This window comes from Conger conger, chromosome 8 (genome assembly GCF_963514075.1).
Source record: "Conger conger chromosome 8, fConCon1.1, whole genome shotgun sequence".
Lineage (NCBI taxonomy): Eukaryota > Metazoa > Chordata > Actinopteri > Anguilliformes > Congridae > Conger > Conger conger.
Genome location: NC_083767.1, coordinates 56,202,600 through 56,224,162, shown reverse-complemented (window position 1 = coordinate 56,224,162; position 21,563 = coordinate 56,202,600). Strand labels below are relative to the sequence as shown.

The window sequence follows — 21,563 nt, the reverse complement described above, 5'->3', positions numbered from 1 at the left end:
GATCAAAGGGAGATTTCAAGCTTTTAGTTTAAAAAACGGATTTGCGAGGAGAAATATAATCGTCATGAAAATGTGAAGCAGCATGAACAAAATTCCATCCCCAAATTTATTTTGGAATTGTGCAACTGGTTTTATTGGTTTTATTTTTTTTATTTTAATGTAGGGGTTTTATGACTGGAGAATACATTTGATAAATAGCATGGGTTTTTAATGTATAGTGTGTGCGTGTGTTACTAGGTCTGCATAGTAAATGTGTAGTCGACCGCTGAAACGGGATAACTCTTTCTTCCGTAGGCCATGGAAGCCATCTGCACCCACACAGCACTGTCCATCTGCCGATGCTGTGCTTGGCGAGTCCTAGAGTGTTTGGCGGTCCAAACCAGCAATGTCAGGCTCTCGCCGTTTTTTTAGTGAGTGTGCACCCAGGTGAAGAGTATAACAAACAGTAATGTGTACGTGTGTTAATGACTACATGCACTGTCGCGTTGTGATTTTTTGGCAGTTGTGTCGGTAACTTGCTAATACAACGTATAACCCTTTGAAATGCCCATGCGTCGACTTGGTTTGAAAACTTGAGACTTAAAAGTAAACTGGCATGTTTGGACTATGTTTCCTAACATGAGCTTTAGAAAATTTCTCACAACAGGACCAGGGACAGCTCCAAACGCCCCCTAAAGTTGCCCCGCTTTGTGGCGAAAGCAGGATGTTACATACTATGTATCTCTCTTCTCACATCCCCCCCTCCCACTCTCTATGCCGCAACTACAACGCTTGGCTGAAGTTAAATGAGGACATGTAACTGCTGCTATTATCATGCCAGAGTACAGCCAATGAAAGAATAGAAGATGCGCGTGATCAAGCTCCAGAGTATGATTACGAAAAAGAGTAAACACTGATATGAAGCAGGGCTAACAGTTTATAAACTGTGCGTCATTTCACTTTGCGATCCAAGTTCAGTCAGAGTGAAACCGGCCTTTGTCCTTAAAATGCACCCTGACCCACATACCTCAAATTGAATTAGCAAATTAGTCTGATGCAAAAGTATTAGGGAAGTGACACAATCACCTCAAAATAACCTGTTATTTTCTTAGGAGTTTTAGTAAAGTCATCCCGAGAAGGAAGATTAAAATGGAGACTGCGTGATTGATTAATAGATAGATTGAAAGACTATTTGATGGATTGATTGATTGAGTGACTGGGCTGTGCTTCCCTTAGTAACACTAAAATCAGGTTTTCAGGGACTGAGCATATCCTACAGTTTTGTGAAGCTTCATCAGCCTCACTACAAAATGTGTCCTAATACACCCTGTCCCTGTGAACCCAGTGAACGCTCTGTTGTTAACATTCCCTGGCCTTCCCAAAAACCTTATGTTCCAACCCTTGCTCTCAAGAAGGACATTTCACTGGAAGCACACCAACTCTGAATACTTCCAAACATAAACAGGGCCTTGTGGAAATGGAAACTTGCCTGTATATATAATGTTTCCATTAAGTGTTGTAAATATGACACTATTGGAATTTATGTGAATATTCTGTGCTGGTCAAGAATTCTCATAAAAAATTGTTTTTTTGTAAAATGGATTATTGCATTTTTTGGTTTGAACATTACTCCCACCAGACATTTTACATTATGTCACTACACCAAGATTAAAGTATAAAAAATGTTGCACTTTGAATCCTCTGCACATTTCATTTATGGCACACATCGGTAATTAAAATGTCTCTGAGAACATCGGATGACAGTGATCATAGTCCAGCATTACGTGGTCAATCCAAGTGGACTGTGACAACTTCATTGACTGGTTAAATTTGCTCCCTTTAATGATTACTGTGCTTTATTACCGTTTTCAAAGCCGAGTACTGAAGAATCACATTTTCAGAGCAAGTCTATATTTGGTTGATGTAGCTAGGCTATTGGAAATTATTCCATAATGTAATATGTAGTACTAGAATTGATTGATGAGTAGCAAGTATTTAGAATGCTTTGCTCTAGACTTTCACACTTGTAGATGTTACTGCACAATTTTTCATTTATTCACTTATTTTTGAATAAATAAATGGCACATTGTCACAATCTACCACTGGTCTTCTGTTTGTGAGACATTGACAATGGAGTCAAATAGTTTATAGGTTTGATGGTGAGTGATAATGGCTAATTGAACAAAAAATATAACTTTTTCAGTCTTAGTCTGGGAAGTGGCTGTCGTCATAAGCTGAAGCAACAGTTGCACGTGAAATTTAACACGTTCAACTCAGTCTTTAACCTACATTGTTCTGGCACTCTCTCTTGGCTAAGGGGAAATGAGTCACTGAGCAACATTCCTCAATCACGTGGATTTCTTACTCACAGTTGGATATTAAAGCCACACCAGTTGTACCAAACTTAGAACTGTTTATACAGATGGGTAAAACATATATATGTGTTTCATGTATGATCCCAGTGTGAGTTTAGTTCGACTACCATCAATACACAGGCTACGTCACTCGTTTATCGCGCAAGATTTCTTGCAAGAACACGGAAATTCCCTTAATTTCGCATCTGACCTTTGCTCCAAATACTCTTGCATCCAGTTGTCTGTGTTACGTCAAGACGTAAACAATCTCTCGCGAGAAAATATGAGTTCGGTTTTTTATAAATACAGTACTCAACGCGCATACAGGTATCAGAAGACCTTAGAGTTGAGGACGAGTGGTAAAGGCTCAAGCGAATATCACGTTACTGTCACCGGGACCGTTTATTGCTGAATTGGTACGGTTGGTTTTCTTAAAACCATGATTTTAATGATTTTCTTTTCCTTTGATTAATTGGTTTTCCTTCCTGGCAACTATTCGTGTGGAGCTAATGTTAACCAAATTGGTCTGAACTTAACGTTACGGCTTAAATTTGAGACTGGTGGATTTTGTACATTGTAACTTGTTTGCTAACGATACTCAACAGACTATTGTTTCTTTTAGTAATGGAAACTATGGAAGCTGTGGAAGTTGTCTCCGATCAGGTGGGTTTGACAATCTTTTTTTGTTAAGTTGTGTATTAGTTGCTCGTACGGCACGGTAGCTCTTTTAATAGGTATTTGAGCTACCTATTTTGAACCGTTTTCTTATCAGCAGATTGTTTTCGTTCTGGTGGTAAACCCATAGTACAGGCTTGTTAAATTTGCCAATTTCTTTTCCTTCAGAGCGTGGTGACCAGAGTGGCCAACCTTCCCTTGGTCAGCAGTACCTATGACATGGTGTGCAATGTGTACACCAACACCAAGGATAGTCATCCCTACATTAAATCCGTGTGTGAGGTGGCTGAGATGGGTGTGAAGACCATCTCTTCAGTGGCGCTGACCAGTGCAATGCCCATCATTGGCAAACTGGAGCCTCAAAGTAAGTCTTTGCTCTGTTGAAGTTGAAGTCTTGTAAAACGTTTTTCAAAAATATTTTTTTCATGCTATAGCTAAAGCTAAATATGCTATAGCTAAATACTTTAGATGATATACTGGGGTCTGTATGGCAGAATAAATGTATTGATAATTATATTTTCCCTATTGGTGCTAGCAACTAGCAAATGTATAGCCACTATTTTTACATTGTGTTTTGGGGGAAATGTTTTTGATGTAGCCCATTGATTGAAAAAGCTTTAGCCTGACTGGACCTACAGTGAAACATTTTCCACATAGTGATGACAAACGGGAAGTGCTGCCACTTGGTTACACGTTATCGTCTACTTTGAGCTGTCAGCTAATTAGCCCCTGAGCTGTCCGCTAAATATGGTAAATGGCCTAATGCTCATTTCCCTTTAAACGGAAATATTATTGTTTTCTACTGTTTGGATTAAGCAGGTGCCTTTTTAAATTGACAGTGGATGTAATGCTGGCTGAATATTAATTCAGGGTTTATAACGTAATGACTTGGTCTGCATACGACATGAACTGATTTTTCCCCTGCTTATTTTGTCTTAACAGTTGCCATGGCAAATGACCTTGCCTGCAAAGGGCTGGATAAAATTGAGAAGACCTTGCCAATCCTCCACCAGCCATCAGAGCAGGTGTGGAGTAGTCCGATGCCTAATTTATCACAATGCTTTCTATTGCTTAACACAGTGGCATATTTTTAATCAGAGCCCACAACTATGCATATCCATCTGCTGCCAAACAGGAAGGGATAGGGATGTAACAACTTTGACCTATTTCTACACAACCTCCAAATCCCATTCCTATACTTATGAAGCATTGCGTACATCTTTAAGCTTTTCAAAAACCCACTTGTTCACTCATCGGTTTACTGCCACTGCATTCACCATGCAGTATCATATATCGATATATTAATAAAAAGTTACTACTGTATAATGAGCAGGACACTGCAGGGCGGCCTGTAGTGTAGTGGTTACGGTGCGTGACTGGGACAGGCAAGGTTGGTGGTTCGAATCCCGGTGTAGCCACAGTAAGATCCGCACAGTAAGGCCCTTGAGCAAGGCCCTTAACCCTGCGCTGCTCCAGGGGAGGATCGTCTCCTGCTTAGTCTAATCAACTGTACGTCGCTCTGGATAAGAGCGTCTGCCAAATGCCAATAATGTAATGTAATGTAATGTAATGCATATGCCTTGTCTGATGCAAACCCGTGGTTTGCAAACCCAGATTCAGTGTTCTCTCTCTCTCTGCTAGATTGTCGCGAGCGCCAAGGACGTTGTGACTGGAGCGAAAGACGCCGTGACCACCAAAGTGAACGGTGCCAAGGACACCGTGTCCCACACCCTCATCGGGGTGGTGGATAAGACCCGGGGGGCGGTCCAGGACAGCGTGGAGATGACCAGGGCCGCGGTCCACGAACGTGTGAACTCTGTGATGGGCAGCCGCGTGGCGCAGCTGGTGAGCACCGGGGTAGACTCCGCCCTGAGCACGTCGGAAACCCTGGTGGACCAGTACCTGCCTCTGACCAAGGAGGAGCTCGGTGAGTCGGCCTGGCTGGGAAAACTACGGGGTTCTAATGCAAACTGATTGATTGGGAGCGGAGGGGTGAGGGGGTTAAAATAGCAATGCATTCAGGATGCAGCTTTATCCTGTGTTCATCAATGATGGAAAATCCAGGTTCAGAAAATCTGTCCAAGAATTTTTGTTCCGATCACTTGCTAATTAGAATTATTGTTCTGCCGGAAAGGTAGAACTAATTAGCGACATCAGATGACTGAGTTTACGGATAGAATAAATACAGGGCTCTTACATTCTGACCCCTGGACTTTCCATCACAAGTTTATTTAATTCTGGGTCCTTTAATATGAACCAACTAGCACTAGTGCATAGGATGCTATTGTTAATGGGTTTAACTGAAACTGAGCAAGTTCATTCAGTAGGTGGAACATTGTTGCCCATTTGCTGTTTAACAGGTAGCGCAATGTTAGTAGTGTTGTTGCAGCAACTTCTGAAGGTGGTCTGGGGGGCATGTTAAAATGGTGGGGATGTGTATGGTGATGTTTTTTGTAGAGGCAATCTTTATGGCGGTACCTAGCAGCATTACACTGTTGCACTAGCTAGCAGCACTACGCTGTTGCACTAGCTACATTGTTCTTGATGACTGGGATTTTATGAATGAAAATACTAACGTGTGCATGTCGCCCTCCTCGTGTCCCTCTTGCAGAGGTAGAGGTGAAGGCAGTGGAAGGGTTTGATGTTGCCACTGGAAAGCCCAGCTATTACGTGCGCCTGGGGTCGCTGTCCTCCAAGCTTCGGAAAAGGGCCTACAATCAGGCCGTTGCCAGGATTCAAGATGCAAAGCAGAGAAGTCAGGAGTCCATCTCTGAACTTAGCCACACTGTAGATCTGGTAGGTCAGAGAACAGCCGTAGCTAGCTGACTCGGTTGATTTGCATAGGAGAAAGGTGTTACCGCTATGTCCTGAATCATTTATTAAGTCTAAACAATCATACTTATTTCAGAAGCCCAAGATCAATTTTGTAAAAATACTTCTATCCCAGAGAGTTAAAACATTGCAAAAAAAGATTTAAATAATTATTTAGCTTTTTTTTGCAGTGTGTAGTAAGGTCATTTTAATTTATAAAGCATTTCAACGAGGAACACTTTTGGGAATGGATAATGTTTACTATTGAAGTACATTGTTAAAGGTAGCAAAGCTGTGGATAACTGAACGTTTATCTGCATTCTGTGGCCCTCATTTGTTGCATTATTGCCCTCAGATTGAATACGCAAGAAAGAACATAGACGGTGTCAATCAGAAAATGCATGAGAAGCTAAACTCTTGGGCTGAGTGGAAGACAGCAGAGCACCATGTGGAAGAAGCCACAGAAGCAGTGGTAATGTGTTTTTTATTTTTATTTTTTATTTTTATTTTTTCAATGCCAAAAGCATGTAGTTGATGTGGATTGGATACTTGCATGCAAATTATTAAACATGCCAAACAATATTGTACAAGTCTAGCTCACCGGTCTAATACAAGCAGACCCATTTCCCAGCCCAGGCTTCTTGCACACAAGTCATGGCTTGCAGTAAAGGCCAAATCCATGTTTACGGTTTGCAGAATGTGGATTGGAATTTGTCAGTGCATCCAAGTACTTGATACCATAGGCATCACATCCGCATTTGAGCCTTTTATCAAATATAGTCACAGTTGGCCATTAGTGGGGATGAAGGAACTTTCTTTTGAGGAAAATTCCCTGACTTTCCTGACGATGAAAACCGTGACTCATCCGTGTCTCCTGTTCACAGCAAATTGAGTCACGCACCTTGGCCATCGCCCGCAACCTCACCCACCAGCTGCAGACCACCTGCTTGACCCTGGTCTCCAGTCTCCAGGGTGTCCCCCAGAACATCCAGGAACAGGCCCAATCTGCAGCCCAGTCCGCCACCGAGATCTATGGAAACTTCAACAAGGCCTCTGCCTTCAAGGACCTATCGGACGGCATACTGACCAGCAGCAAGTCACAGCTAGGGAAAGTGAAAGACTCCCTGGACGGAGTCATGGACTACCTGGTCAACAACACCCCGCTCAATTGGCTGGTAGGTCCGTTTTATCCCAGGTTGGCCCCCCAATGTTCTGAGCCGAACGAACAGCAGGGGAAATCACCCACCCCAGAGGTGGAAATGTTGCCACTGAACAACCCTCAATAATAACCCCCAAATAACCCTCCTGGCAGAGAACTAATCCTGGTACATGTGACACATTAATGCTTGGGGTTGAACTTATAATTCAAGAAATCCGATGTCTATCTTGGGGCCAGTGCAGGGTACAGTAATTGACAAAACAAAGCGTTCCTTTTTACTCTTTAAAGTTAATCAAGTTGGGCCATAATTTGTACGTTCAGACACTGTGCACATGTAATCCTGGCTGCGTTTGTGGTGGTGTGTGCGGCACTTTCATGGCGATTGGACCGAAACTATGAAAGGTGTGAGAAGATGGTTATGAATGCCACAAATTGCCTAATATCCATAATATGTATTTTTTTATATCTGCTACTTTATACGTTTTACTTTTGTATTGCACAATATATTTTGTACAAGAATTATAATAATAAACAACTAAATATCTAACCTTTGTCCTGAGTGATTTAACTTGACTGTGGGTTTGTGGATGGACTGGAGTTGTTGTTTTGTATTGTTTCCAGGCAACTGCTGCATGAGAAATAAAGCTGAAACTAAGTGGAGGTACACAACAGGGGCCAGTTTGTTTCAGAATTTTATGCCAACTTCTGCTCTTAATTATTTTATTAGGTCAATCATATCTTGATCTGACATTTCTATATCCTCCAGCTACAGCTACAGAATGCAAGTGTATCCTAAAAACTTTACTGCGCTCAAGTATCGGAGTGAAACAGCGCAGTTTATAGAGGTGTCAGAGAAAAAAAAAAAAAAAGTAATAGTTCGAAACAAAAACCACCATGCAGACCAGCCCTCCAGGACCTGAGTTCTACATCACTGCATTAAATGATTGTGCATTAACTTTCAGCCCAGTTGTGGTATTGTTTTAAATGTGTTGCTGCTTTAAAAATAAAAAAATAATTATTGTGGAATGCCCACTTGTATGCATGTCAATGCTGAGCAAAGCATGTGCTGTCCTCAGACATTTGAGATCAACTGCCACTTTTCATATTTTATCACAAACACTGCAAGTACTTAAGTCTTGCTAGCAGGAAATGAGTCCGAGGAAAACACTTCATGTGCAGGATCCCAGCTGACCAGTGGGGGGCGCTAACGTGCAATAAAGCACTGTCGTCTCTTCTATCTCTTCCCTGGGCGATTCTAAAGTCAGTTGTGTGTTGCCCTGCTGGGCTGCTGTTGGTGCAGGTACAAACTGTATTTGGTAGACTGTCTTGCTACAACAGTGGCTACCATGTTTCCTACAATTTTTTACCCTTGTTTTTTTCTGGTCTTGCCTCACATTGGAGCACCCCCCCCCCCCCTAAAAGGAAACCCAGCACATTTTATTAACCGGTATTTTCCATGGACAGGTGCCTGATTTCACCATCTCTGACCTGGCCTCTGAGCCTGGTGATGTTTCCCAAGATGAAGAGGGGGATTAGTCATCTGACTGCTCCAGTATGCCTTCTATCAATGCAGAAATGTTAGCAATATAATGATCACCCTATGAACACTTGATATTTTGTAACTGTATCCTCTTGGATATTTAGTTTCAGATAATTTCTCAATTCAGGCGTTGGAATTAAATATTTCCAGTTAATCTTCTTAGCTCTGCTGCTTGTGACTGAAGTCATATGTTGCACATTTCCAACGAAAGCTGCATACTCTGGCTTCATTGTATCTAGTTTACATATTTACATAGTTGTACTCTTAAATGTATATTTACTGTACATACAAACAGTTTTCGGTGCATTAGAAATAATAATGTATTGGGACCTTCAGTAATTGTTGGGAGTTATCTGAACAAAACAAGGGGGTTTATATAGAGTATATATATGATTTTCCACTGCTGATAACATGATTAATAAAACTAGAAACTGCTGAAGCACACGACGTCACAGCAAACAATAAAAGCCAAGGATTGATCAATGATGTATGCAGTAATAGATTACACCCTATTTAAAAACTGGTCCACAGTGACTATACTGGTAATAGCAATCAGACGCTTCAGTTTTAGATAATAAGGATCGTTGGATGTGTTGTAGAAACAAAACCTGAGAACCAAAGTTAATTAGGGATGTAACTTCAACATGTCCTAAGTTGAGGTTAGGTTGAAATGTATGACATTAGTTTCTGGGGTGGTCTAAAATGTTCCAAAAATGGCACAATTGAATTGTCTGTGGGTCATATCTCATCTTATGTTATTAATTATAAAATATGTTTACCTTTGGACATATGACCCCCCCAAAAAAGTGCATTTTTAGGGCTGAATATCTCCAAAATGAAAGTTTTCTGAGGCCAGATATGAATTCTATATACACAAGTACCCCTACATATGCATTGACAAAGTTATGAAACTCTAAAAATTACATTTCATACTGTCGCGTTTGAGTATGTTGATGTTAAGGAGTTCTATATCTGAATATTATCTAGTACCAACACAAAGAAAAAGAAAAAACATCCAGTCTTATATTTAAACGAATATGCAAAGTGCATTTTTTTACATTTTAATTTATGTCATTTGTACAACATTATCTGTGCCTATTAGTAGACCTATGTAATGTATTTGCACATTTACAGTATGCAGCATGTTACGCCTCCAGATATTCACACAAAGGCGCATTTTATATGCAAATTCTAAAATGGTATGATCCTTTAGCAGATAGTAAGCCCAGAGGCAGTGTCGATCTGTGCATTTGCGAATCGCCTGTTTCTGTTGCCGATTAACAAGTACAAAAGCAACAATGCGCCTGCGTAGCTCGAGAGCGGAAGTAATCATTCGACTGTAGAATATATTCCGGGGCAACACACTCGTCTTGAAAGGAATTGGCGGTTTTTCCGCAAAGCGAAGCGGTGTGACAAACGTAGCAAGCTAAGTATGGAATAACAAAAAAAAAAAAAAAAAGAGAACATGGATGAATGCAGACATCTTTTAAACATTCATAATTTTCTGTCGGTTCGAAGATTGAATTAGTCATTTTTTCGCTTTTAGCAGAGTCAACTTGATTCGTGTCTGGGTGTATCTTAAATGGGAATTGTTTGGTTGAGTTATGAGGACGCGGCTGAAGTCCAGCAATTTTAGGGCTGGGTTTTTGTGAATGGCGATGCTGGGTAAGATTAGCTAGCTAGCTGTTTAGCTTGCTAGCTAATTAGTTTCATGCATTCATCGGTTTTTACGACCCAATGATTTTATATAATTTGTACTACCAACTGAGCCAACATGTCTAGCCTCCAGAAATCGAACGCCAAATATTTATGGCAGTGTCTCCTGAGTCTTGGATTTCAGCCCGAAATCGCGGCTAACTCTGTCGGTGCAAGCAAACGAGGAATCGCGTTAGGACTGTAAGTATATCGCCTAACGTTATCTAGGTTAACTTTCACTTGTTTTGCTAATCTTAACCAAATAATTATGAATAGTTTATTTAATTAGAGACTTTGTTTATTTCAGTTGTCAGTTGAATGTTGACCCTGTTGCCAAGCCAGCGTTGGATAACGTTAGATAACACCGCTAGCTTACTTTGGTAGCTATGCTGTGAAAACAATTTTTTGGTTGAAGATTGTTGCTAACGTTAAGTGATATAACTTCGTTAACACTTTCAGACCACTAGTCCTTTATATCGTGTCGAGCTTAAAATTGGAGTTGGTCTAACCAATTTGCGACCCACGACGTTCACGTGCCTGTACGTAATCGAGGCCAAACGAAACTAGTTTAATGTTTGGCAGCTAATGTAGCTACGGATAGCTAACTTTGTTGCCTACAAAACTATTTACAGTGATTTGCATCTGTGAATGAATGTTGCATTTCTTTCACCAGAACGATATATCTAGCGCTACAAACACTGTTACACTACAATGTCAGTTATGTAAGGGCAGGTTAACTTTCGGTTGTGCATTTGATAACATACATCTTTTTATCTGGTTGGCCTACTTAATCTTCTTTTTCTCGTAGAACTATGTTTGACACTCCAAACAAGGATGCATTCTACATCGTCACTCTGTTCTTACTTGAAAAACTGAACCCTACACGTGTGAACGAGGTATTCAGGTAAGTTTATGAAAGGTGGCCATTTTGCGATATTTTGGAAACTGTGGAAACAATTTCTGCACAACATACTTCATTTTGACATCTTCTTTTTCACAAAGGCATTGTTGGCCAGTTATTGGTTGGAAGGCTGATGCTGAATTTCGCAAAGGAACTTGCAATTGGTTTCGGGATATTGCGGTAAGGATTAGACCTAAAGACACAAACTTTTTTTTGTGCTGAGATATAGCCCGGGTTAGGGAGAGTGCTCTGCTGAAAATACTCAAACTACTGTTTCCTCTCAGGCTGAACGTGGGAATGCCTTCCCTAAAGTTGTGGCGTCCTTGTTCCTTTCACCTGGGGGACCCAAATTCATAAATGTGATGCTTCACTTGGCCAAGCATGTCATGTTGCAAGAGATGAAGACCTTTTCCACAGGTAATGCGATAGTATTGCAATGCCGCATGGTTTCATACATGGTATGCTAGCGCTAATGCTTAGAATTAGTTTGGGGTCGAATGTCATGAACATGCAACTTGTATCAAGTTGTTTCTGTTTGTTATGTTTGAAGGGGCCTCTTGATAAGATGGCATGTTTTTATATTGTTTTTATTTTATTTTTTTGGAGCAGAAGGACTTATCCACTAGAGCAACTTAAAAATGAGCAATTGTGTGCAATATAGTGTTGACAGCGGTTATGTGCAGTTTCAATTTAGATAGATAATGAGCATGCGCAAGTTACAGTACTACTGAAATATTCTATTGAAAAACTTTTTTTAAATAATCTTTTTAACCCTGCTCTGGAAGACAAAACGTGGATTCCTGAAGCTTCCTGTGCTAAGACTCAGTCACTGGAGGCAGCCGTGCTGCGGCTTCGACTGATGAAGATGCGGTTTCTGAGGACTGCAGTGGCGCAGGACAGGCTTATCCAGGACTACCAGCGAAAAGCGCAGTGAGTACTGCCCTCTTCAGTTACAGAGTGGAGACCCGTGTGCCTTTTAGCATCAGTCTACAGTTTATTACAATTCGTCTTGCCCGTATTTCATCTGTGGAGGATAGTATTTTGGGCACTGCGGCAGGCCAGGTAGTTTAAGAGCGGAAGGATGCGGTGTCAGTATTTTTGGAACGGTCGCTGAAGTGGTCTCTTGCAGCCATTCCACAGATTTGTGTTTTATGCTTCGCCAGTTACCTCGCTCCAAAATTAACCAAATGTAAGGGCTAGCTAGAATTACATTATTTGGGGTAAAACGATCTGAAATTGAACTTTTAAAAACACTGCGTTTTTGCAGACTGGCTTGCCAGGACCGCAGTCTGCCATGCCATGATCCAACTTCACATGCATTGCACCACTAGATGGCGCTGATATGTATACGGTCCTACTTAACCATGAACATAGTATAGCATCTGCTCGAACGGCTCTGAACGTTAATAATTTTTTTAATTTGATAGATTTAAAAAAAAATTGTTAGCACTGAGTGAAGGTGTGACTGAGCTTTGATAACGTGGTGTTAATCCTCTGCTTATTACACAGGGCTCAGGTCAAATCGATAAGGGATTTGAGGGCTGAAGATGCCAAGTTTGACTGCTTGCTGAGGTATGTTTCTATGTTATTCAAAGTGCAACCAGTGCCGCCTACTTTTGTATGTTTGCAGCCTGATGTGAAATGTCCCTGCAGTTTGGAAACATCTAAGCAAGTCATGGATCATTTTGTCCCATATCTGCATTAATTTAACTGTCCAACATCATTTTCCTGCCTTGCTTATCATGCCTTTTTGGGGGTAGCTTTTTCTCCCCACAGTTCTTTACGTTACATTACATTATTGGCATTTGGCAGACTCTCTTATCCAGAGCGACATACAGTTGATTAAACTAAGCGGGAGACAATCCTCCTTGCAATGCAGGGTTAAGGGCCTTGCTCAAGGGCCCAACAGCTGTGCGGATCTTATTGTGGCTACACCGGGATTAGAACCACCAACCTTGTTTGTCCCAGTCATTTACCTTAACCACTACCTTAACGGCCGCCCCTTTAGAAAAGACTACCTTTTAAAATAACTAACCTTCTGCTTTCTTTTTAAAGGCATGTAAAAGAAGGTGAAGATGAGATGGGTCTTCTGTCTGAGAAGATTCTGAAGGTTTTTATTGCAGCTTCATGCTAATTTTGGGCACCTAATTCAACCGCACTCTGCTGAAGTATGAGTACGATGACTTCCTGTGTGGCTTGCTCTATAGGTCCGGTCCCTCTGGGCCGACGTAAACAACATCCTGTCCACTCTGGAAGAGGAGCGGGCGGTGGTGGACTGTGTTGTCAAGGGAAATATTGACCAGTACACATTGGACGGCACTGACCTCACTATAAAGATCCCTGATGTTTTGCTGGAGCAGATTGAACGATCAGCTTACTCGGTGAGAACAGGCCCCTACCGTAGGAAAAATTGACGTGTGAGGAGTTTAACCATGTAGCACACGGTGGTATCACTGGCCCTGGGTAAAGTCTCAAAGTAATTTCACTTTATTAGAAAAAATGTGAATGTTACAATGCAATGCAATACAATACTTTTTTGGTGACTTAAAAAAAATAAAAAATAACTGGCATGCTGTTTCTGATGACCTAGATTCGTTGTAAGAAATGGCCAAGAGGCAGGTCACTTCGAGAGCAGTCATCCTCTCGGGCCTCTTTTGTAGCGAGCCGACGTCTCTCTTTGTCTGCGTCAGGCGAGCGTGGGGAACGTGTACGAGGCCGGGCAGCTCAACCTGCTGCGCCTCCTGGAGCTCCTGAACGAGGCCCTGCGCCTCCTGCGGGAGGAGCGCGAGGAGGTGGGGGGCGGCGCACCGCGGCTGGACCTGCCGCTCCTGGAGGAGAAGGCCCTGCTCCTGAGGCGCACCCTGGAGGCCGTCAAGCAGAGGAGGTACGGGGCCCGTGGAGCCTGGGGGGCTGCACTGTGAGCTGCTGACGATGGAGACCTGCAGGAGCTCGGCATCATTTCAGCACCAGTCAACCTTCAATTCAAAATGGAGGAACCTGCGTCATGCAGATGGGCTGCTTAAAAAGCACATCTATGCATAAAATTACTCAATTGATCAAATTATTTAGTACAAAATAATATTCCTTGTTGGGTATTTTGGGTGTATACCTGACTATGCCTTATTACACACACTGGTGTCCCTGTATGCCTGTGGCTGGCTCCTGCAGGTGCAGTTAATTGACGTGATTGTCAGCAATGATGTGCAGCTGAGTTCACCTGGTCAAATAGAATGAAGCTGGAAGCCTCTGCAGTGTTGAAGTCAGTTTTTTGGGTTAAGCGTTTTAGAGAAGTCTCTTTTTGAAAGTGCTCTGTTTTAGGACCTGTTTTTAAGAGTTTGGTGCATTTTATACTTAAGCCAAGTGTTTTATTTGTTTTTATTAGCGTTTCTTTTGTGAGTTGGCAGTTCTCTCATTTGAGCACCTTTTTAGATAGTTCAGGTCAGAGTAGGGAAGCTTACTTGTGGACGATTCTTAAGAGTAGCTGTAGTCTGTTTTGACTGACTAGTATTTTTTGCCAAAATGTTGTTTGACCAATTACGGTAATTAAATACTTTGTTTGTCAAAGCAAATGTTGCTTTGACCGATTCCTTTCACACTGTTGGTTGAATAATGGTTGCATTCTTACAAGACCTCGTTGTCTTGTCTCGGAAGAACTGTGACTGCAGTTGACCTTTTAAAAAAAAAAAAAAATTTTAAGGATATTTTTTAGGCCTTTTTTCAGCTTTATTGGACAGTATAGTATAGAGCAGGGGTCGGCAACCCTGGTCCTGGAGAGCCGCAGGGTGTGCTGGCTTTCCTCTCCACCTTAAAATAAGCAAGCGACTCAGACCCAAGAAACCAGGTGAGGTGAGTTAACTGTGTAATCAACGGCTTTCATTGATCAATTAATGCCAAGCCACAACGAAAGCCAGCACCAGGACCAGGGTTGCCGACCCCTGGTATAGAGAGACCGGAAGAATGGGAGCGAGAGAGAGGGGAAGACATGCGACAAATGTCAGACGGCCGACGTCGCGGCTCACAATGAGCACGCGGTCAGTGCTCTACAGGCTACGCCACCGAGACACCATGCAGTTGATTTTGAAATTGACTTTGAATTGCCACCAGGAAAAAGATTTCCAAAGAAGACATTCCTGAAGTTAAGGCATGTATCCGGAACCTGGAGCTGGAATGGGACCGGAAGTGGGAGGACTGTTTGAGGCGGAGGCCGCTGGCGTCGTTCCTTAACGAGGATCCGGTGAGTGGTGACGGTGAGGCCTCTGTGGCGTGCCGGCCTGGGGAAGAGCGGGTCTCTGACCGATTCGTTTATTCCCAGGCGCTCGACTTCCTCTCCCCGATGGCGCCCCTGTGCTTTGAGCCGGCCGCCGAGGGCAGCTTCAGAACCTGCGTCTTCTCGCTGTATCCCGCCAAGCTGCCCGGTGGGTCAACGGCAGCGTGTGGTTCACAAATTCTGTTTCTGTTAGATATTTTTTTAGGCCTTTTTCAGCTTTATTGGACAGTATATAGAGACAGGAAGAATGGGGGCAAGAGAGAGGGAAAGACATGCGACAAATTGTCAGACGGTCGGATTCGAACCGCCGACGTCGCGGCTCACAATGAGCATGCGGTCAGTGCTCTGCAGCCTGCACACCCACAAATTCTGTTTCTTATGAATGTTGCCATTCCATTGGCTAGCGTGTTTGGAATTTTGAAGTTTAAAGGTGTTGCAGAGACATTTTAAAAAAAACTTTTCAATGCTTTCTAAAAATCTGTTTATATTTCTCATTAAATGTTTGCCCTCCTTTCAAGCAAACTGTTTGTTGGGTTCAGATTTTACAAAGTGAAAAAACTTTCTTTTAAAAGATGACCATGGTAAATGTATTTCAGTGGTACCTGCGCGCATAAGTACGGTGGGGGGGGGGGGGTTATACATTTATACAACTAAATTCATATAAATGTTGAAGTTTGTCATTTCCCGCAACAGTGGAATCTGTCAAGGAGGAGGAATCTGTCAAGGAGGAGGAATCTGTCAAGGAGGAGGAATCTGCCAAGGAGGAGGTCCCCGCCGAAAGTTCAGATTCTTCAGAAAATGCTGACGGAAGGAGCACGGACCTAAAAGACATGCAAAGGTACTGCTGTAATGAAAGAATCGTGCGATGTGTACTTGCATATCTGATCTGGGAGGGTGATACCCAGGCAGGTCTTAGCATCGTCCTGCCTGTCACAAACCCTCCCTACATTATCCCTGCCTTCCGATGACCGGGGCGAAATGAGGGAAATCGCAACGGACAGATACGAGGCAGACATCTCAAACGTAGACCTCACTGATTTCTCCAAAAAAAAAAAAATAAATAAATAAAAGGGACAAAAGCTGGTTCGCACAGGGCCCTGAATTTTAGCAATCTTTTCTGTGCAGTGTTTGCCACCTTCTGCCCCAGCCTAGTGAGTCACTGGCTTCCAGTTCTGTGGTTTCTTCAAGACCATCGACTCCATGCAGAGCTCCCTCTCCTAAACCTGTGAAGGTGGGTTACCTTTTTAACTCCTCTGCAATTAAAGGGCATTGACGTCGCATGTCAACCCAATGGTTCCGCGGGCTTCCGGCCGTTCCTTGACGTCACTTTGTGCAGGTCACGTGACTTAAACGTGTCCCCCCCCCCCTGACAGGCCAATCGGAAGACTCTGCCGGTGGGAGGCGCGCGGCCGAAGGCCACGGCGGCGAAGAAGGCGGCCATGATCATGGACCGGGAGAGCGACAGCCTGGCAGACCAGGTGAGGGGGGGAGCCGCGGGTCCTCCTGGCCTTCCGGCCGTGGGTCCTCCTGGCCTTCCGGCCGTGCTCGTCCCCTGAAGGTGGGATGAGCTTGAGCAATCCATCCCCGGGAACCTGCTGCTATGGATGTTTAGATTTGCTCGTTGTTTTTCGTGAGGTGCTTTCAGGAGCAAGTAACCATTCCTTTCAGTTGGCAAATAAGCCACCAGAACAAAAAAAAACAAAAAAAAAACTCTTGGCTTATAGCTCTGGTACCAGAGGAATCTGGGAAGGTTACCTGAAGGCCAATTCCGGCACTCCTTTTTATCCCTGCTCTCTGAAGGGTGTGCAGTGGGAAGCTACAAAGAGCTGATATCCGCTCACAACCCGTATTCATATTGTTACTATGGCAACCTTTTGTATATTGCGAGGTGTAAAAAGGGAAGCGGTTCACTCACGCACATTTGATGTAATTATTTTTCTCCTCGACGCTGTTTGCGCGTGCAGTTTGCAGAAGCCATCACCGCCGGCCCTGACTACAGGAGACAGGGCATGGAGCTGGAAGCCCTGCTCGGCACCCTACGGGACCCATTCTCAACCAGGAAGCAGATTCCCCGCACTCCGGAAAGCCTGCGTGAGTGCCCTACAGCCCCCAAAACATACCAGAAAATGCTGACAAAGGGGGATGGGTGGGTGGAGATTGAAAGGCATGCCTTTACAGCCTGATAATTCCTTCTGGAATGAAGGACTGACCCGGGCAGGTGAAGTTATTTTATCTTTTCTCTCTCCTCTCCGCTCTTCGTTCAGTGTCGGAGGTGAAGAACTCGTGGAGGCGTGCGGTGGAGGAGGGAGAAGCTGAAAAGGCCCAGCTCTCCGGGGGGCTGAGAGACGGACCGTCCGACTCCTCCAGGGCCCGCCCCAGCGCGGGCACGCCCCTCCCAAACAGCGGAAGGATGCGCCCCCAGGATCCTGATGGGGCCTCCGTGTTCAGCCCCACTCTGGGGGTGGTCGGGGCCTCCGTGTTGAGCCCCACTCCGGGGGAGGTCGGGGCATCCTTGTTCAGCCCCACTCCGGGGCAGTTCGGGGCATCCTTGTTCAGCCCCACTCCGGGGCAGTTCGGGGCATCCTTGTTCAGCCCCACTCCGGGGCGGCCCGGGGCCCCCGTGTTGAGCCCCACTCCGGGGCAGCCCGGGGCATCCTTGTTCAGCCCCACTCCGGGGGAGGTCGGGGCATCCTTGTTCAGCCCCACTCCGGGGCAGCCCGGGGCCCGCGTGTTCAGCCCCACTGCAGGGCAGCCCGGGGACTCCCTGCACTCCACCCTGTCCTGGGACTCGGGCCGGCTGGACACCACATGGGGCCAGAGTGGCAGCGACGTCGTCCAGTTTGGCATCGCCAGCGAGACCATTCCGGGGCAGCCCGGGGCCTCCGTGTTCAGCCCCACTCCGGGGCAGCCCGGGGCCCGCGTGTTGAGCCCCACTCCAGGGCAGCCCGGGGACTCCCTGCTCTCCACCCTGTCGTGGGACTCGGGCCGGCTGGACGCCACATGGGGCCAGAGTGGCAGCGACGTCGTCCAGTTCGGCATCGCCAGCGAGACCATCCCGGAGCTGCTGGGCGACGAGAGCATCCTGAGCTGCAGCACGGGAGCGGCGGACGCGTCGGGCCTGACGGAGGAGGGGGAGAGCGAGCTGGTCTTCCCCGACGTCGCGTGCGACGCCGCGGACCTGGAGGGCCGGCTGCGGTCCCGGTTCGGCCGGATCCGGAAAGACCACCACGAGGCGTCCTACACGCTCTGCAGGGAAGCGCCTCCGGAGCCGGCCTCCCCTCCGAACGCCGGGAACGCGTCCCAGGCTCTGGACTCTGAGGCTGGCAGCAGGGTCTTCTTCCTCGACCTGGACGCGCTGGAGAGTCCCTCAGTCTCCAGCAGGCTGAGCCTTCCCAAACTGGCCACCTTCTCTCCCATAGATGACCTGATGCTGTAAGGCATTGCTCCAGGATGGCTGAAAGGGACTGGTGGTTAATATTCCTGTGAAATTCTCAGCCCTTAGTGTTTGCGTGCATTTTTTTTTTTTTTTCTGATTACGTAAAAAAGTGGTTTCTTTTCTCTGCTGAAAAACCAACTGCTGGTCTAATGTCTTTCTAATCTGAGATTTTGATGGATTTTGTACATGTAAAGTCTGGTCTATTCTCTTAATATTTAATTTAGCTGACTTCTCATTGCTTTTTCTAACCTTGTTGAATATGTTTAGCAATTTGTTAATGTAAAAAAAAACAAAAAAAGGCACTTTGAAGAATCGAACAAATTTGGGGAAATAGTAGTTCGAAGTAAAAGCATAAATACAAATGGTAGCGACTGTAAATAATTAATACATTTTTGCAATAAACTTGTCTGAATTAAAAATGAAATAAAATAAAAAATGTAATTGAAAGTAAGCTGGATGGTTAAATCCTAAGTGTAATGGTGTCGTCCTTGGAATGGGTCTGGGGGACCAGTGTGTATGTTGGTTTTGGTTCCAACCACAATTACAATCCCATAATTTTAACACGCCTTTCATTTCTTTGGACTCTTTTTGGATTGCTTACCTTCTTAAGTCACATTGTCAGAAATGGCTATGCATACCATGAGGAGTTTTATTCACATACTTATGCTATATTGCAATTGATTACATAAATGTTTAAAACCTTAAACTAACCATTTTGTAGATTAAGAATTTGAAGACAAAGCCAATAATGAGCCATACCTGGGTTAAAGTAAAAGGAAACTAGGGTCATGTCTGAAACGGCCTCGACTACGGTGTCCTCAAAATATGTACGGTCTAGTATCCAAGCGTGTTCCTACTTGCATTGGTGAGTGGTATGCTCGAAAATGCAGACCATGAGAACACTGGATGAGTTGGGTGTATGTATAATTCTGTCAGTGTAGTGTATTTTAATATACATACTTTGGCCCTTCCGTAGCACTGGAAAATAGGTATGTCTCGCAGTCTAAAATGTCATTTTAGTTCTTTAAAACATCAGTGACCACCTTTAGGGGGCACTGTCACAAGCCAATGTTACCCTTTTTTTCCCCTCAGTTTATTTGTGATTGAGACATGCACGTGTTAAACTTTTATTCTTAGTATTGTTAGACTTCATATGTCTCCATGTATCCCTATTTGGTGTAATTGAGAAGGAAGCAGTTCTTGTGATCTGTATAGCAGATGCAGATATCACATTTGTAGCTATTATTTATATATCCCAAACTGCAATGATTTCATAATCTATGTACCCAGTGAAGGCAATTTCCTACACTGCCGTGCATGCATGAGTCCCCACGTGTGACACGACTATTCGTGCACGAGTCTCCATGTGACATGACTATTCGTGCACGAGTCTCCTTGTGACAACTATTCGTGCACGAGTCTCCATGTGACACAACTATTCGTGCACGAGTCTCCATGTGACACGACTATTCGTGCATGAGTCTCCATGTGACACAACTATTTGTGCACGAGCCCCCACGTGTAACACTGCTATTCGTGCATGAGTCCCCACGTGCCACTACTATTCATGCATGAGTGGAGACTCATAAAATATAATATACAAAACATTTAGGTAAATGTATGATATGTTTAAATGTAAATACAGTCGAAGGCCATAGTCTTTGAATCCAACCCATGCCAGTGCCGACTGGCTGGCAGCACATAATTGGCTTTGCGCTGCTCAGGGATATGGGGGGGTAGGGAATAGTTACTTGTACACAGTTGATGAATTAGACATTCTAGATTCCCGTGGGATTGGACATGCCACTTTTAAAAGAAAGGAAACCGGTGGAGGAAATGGTCAATTTATAAATTGGAATTTATATGGCGCCTTTATCCAAAGGCATTACTGTACAATTGATGCTTCTCATTCACCCATTCATACACACACCAACATCGATTGGCTGCCATGCAAGGCGCAAACCAGCTCGTCGGGAGCATTTGGGGTTTAGGTGTCTTGCTCAGGGACACTTTGACACACCCAGGGCGGGATCGAACCGGCAACCCTCCGACTGCCAGCCAACTGCTCTAACCTGCCCTTACCTGAACCAATGTCGCCCACGAAAAGGACTGTTTCGCTCACCACTGACATTTGCATTTCTTGCTCTTAGTCAGCGTTCGGTTGTTCCTGAAGTGCACTTACTGCAAAATGTATCCGCCTTTCCTCCACTCCTCTCCACCGATACTTCCAGATAGGAGAAGACGAGTGAAGGAAACACTACATTTTAACTGCACTTTCGAGTACTGGGACACAGAATTCAATCTATCACGGGGAGCAAGTTTATTTAAATGAATACATTTCAATACTTATGTTAAATGTTTTGCTAAATGTTTTATGCATTTTTATTAATTACATACATTTATAATGTGTTATACATTTAGCTAAATAATAAAAAAGCACAAAATAATTACATATAGCTTATATATAAATATATTATTTTGGCATTGCACATTTAACAATTACGCCTGTCATTTCAAAGATCGTAAATCTAGGAAATTTTGGTCTGTTGCGTTAAATGCGAGAAAGGTTGAGGAAAATGGACAGTAAAATAACAGTGTTTTATGTCGCATTTGGAAGTCCATATGGGTGGAGACAACTGGACCACTTGTTGTCTTCACGCACATTTGCGTTTCGCTACATTTTAACCGAAGACAGAGGGCACCATAAAACAGAGAAAGATCAGGAACGCGCGTTTAGCCAGTCCTC

At 44.0% G+C, this 21,563-nt stretch overlaps 2 protein-coding genes and 1 non-coding gene across 3 annotated transcripts; all 3 read left to right on the top strand.

Annotated features, from left to right (window-relative positions):
* Nucleotides 1-2,630: 2,630 nt before the first annotated feature.
* Nucleotides 2,631-7,525, top strand: plin2 (perilipin 2). Its single transcript, XM_061252155.1, has 8 exons — nt 2,631-2,749; nt 2,956-2,996; nt 3,177-3,372; nt 3,951-4,033; nt 4,650-4,935; nt 5,620-5,804; nt 6,175-6,291; nt 6,704-7,525. The coding sequence occupies exons 2-8, from the start codon at nt 2,958-2,960 to the stop codon at nt 7,103-7,105; spliced, it is 1,308 nt and encodes a 435-aa protein (XP_061108139.1). The 5' UTR covers nt 2,631-2,749; nt 2,956-2,957; the 3' UTR covers nt 7,106-7,525.
* A 2,325-nt stretch (nt 7,526-9,850) lies between these two features.
* On the top strand, nt 9,851-19,219 carry haus6 (HAUS augmin-like complex, subunit 6). The gene is made up of 16 exons (XM_061252139.1): nt 9,851-10,414; nt 11,022-11,117; nt 11,216-11,294; nt 11,399-11,531; nt 11,900-12,044; nt 12,624-12,686; nt 13,170-13,224; nt 13,322-13,495; nt 13,805-13,998; nt 15,219-15,348; nt 15,427-15,529; nt 16,075-16,219; nt 16,507-16,612; nt 16,755-16,859; nt 17,346-17,472; nt 17,646-19,219. Exons 1-16 carry the CDS (start codon nt 10,293-10,295, stop codon nt 18,815-18,817), a joined length of 2,949 nt encoding a protein of 982 aa, XP_061108123.1. The 5' UTR covers nt 9,851-10,292; the 3' UTR covers nt 18,818-19,219.
* On the top strand, nt 16,269-16,399 carry LOC133135957 (small Cajal body-specific RNA 8). The gene has a single exon (XR_009709464.1). It is a non-coding gene; the product is annotated as a small Cajal body-specific RNA 8 (non-coding RNA).
* Nucleotides 19,220-21,563: the final 2,344 nt, after the last annotated feature.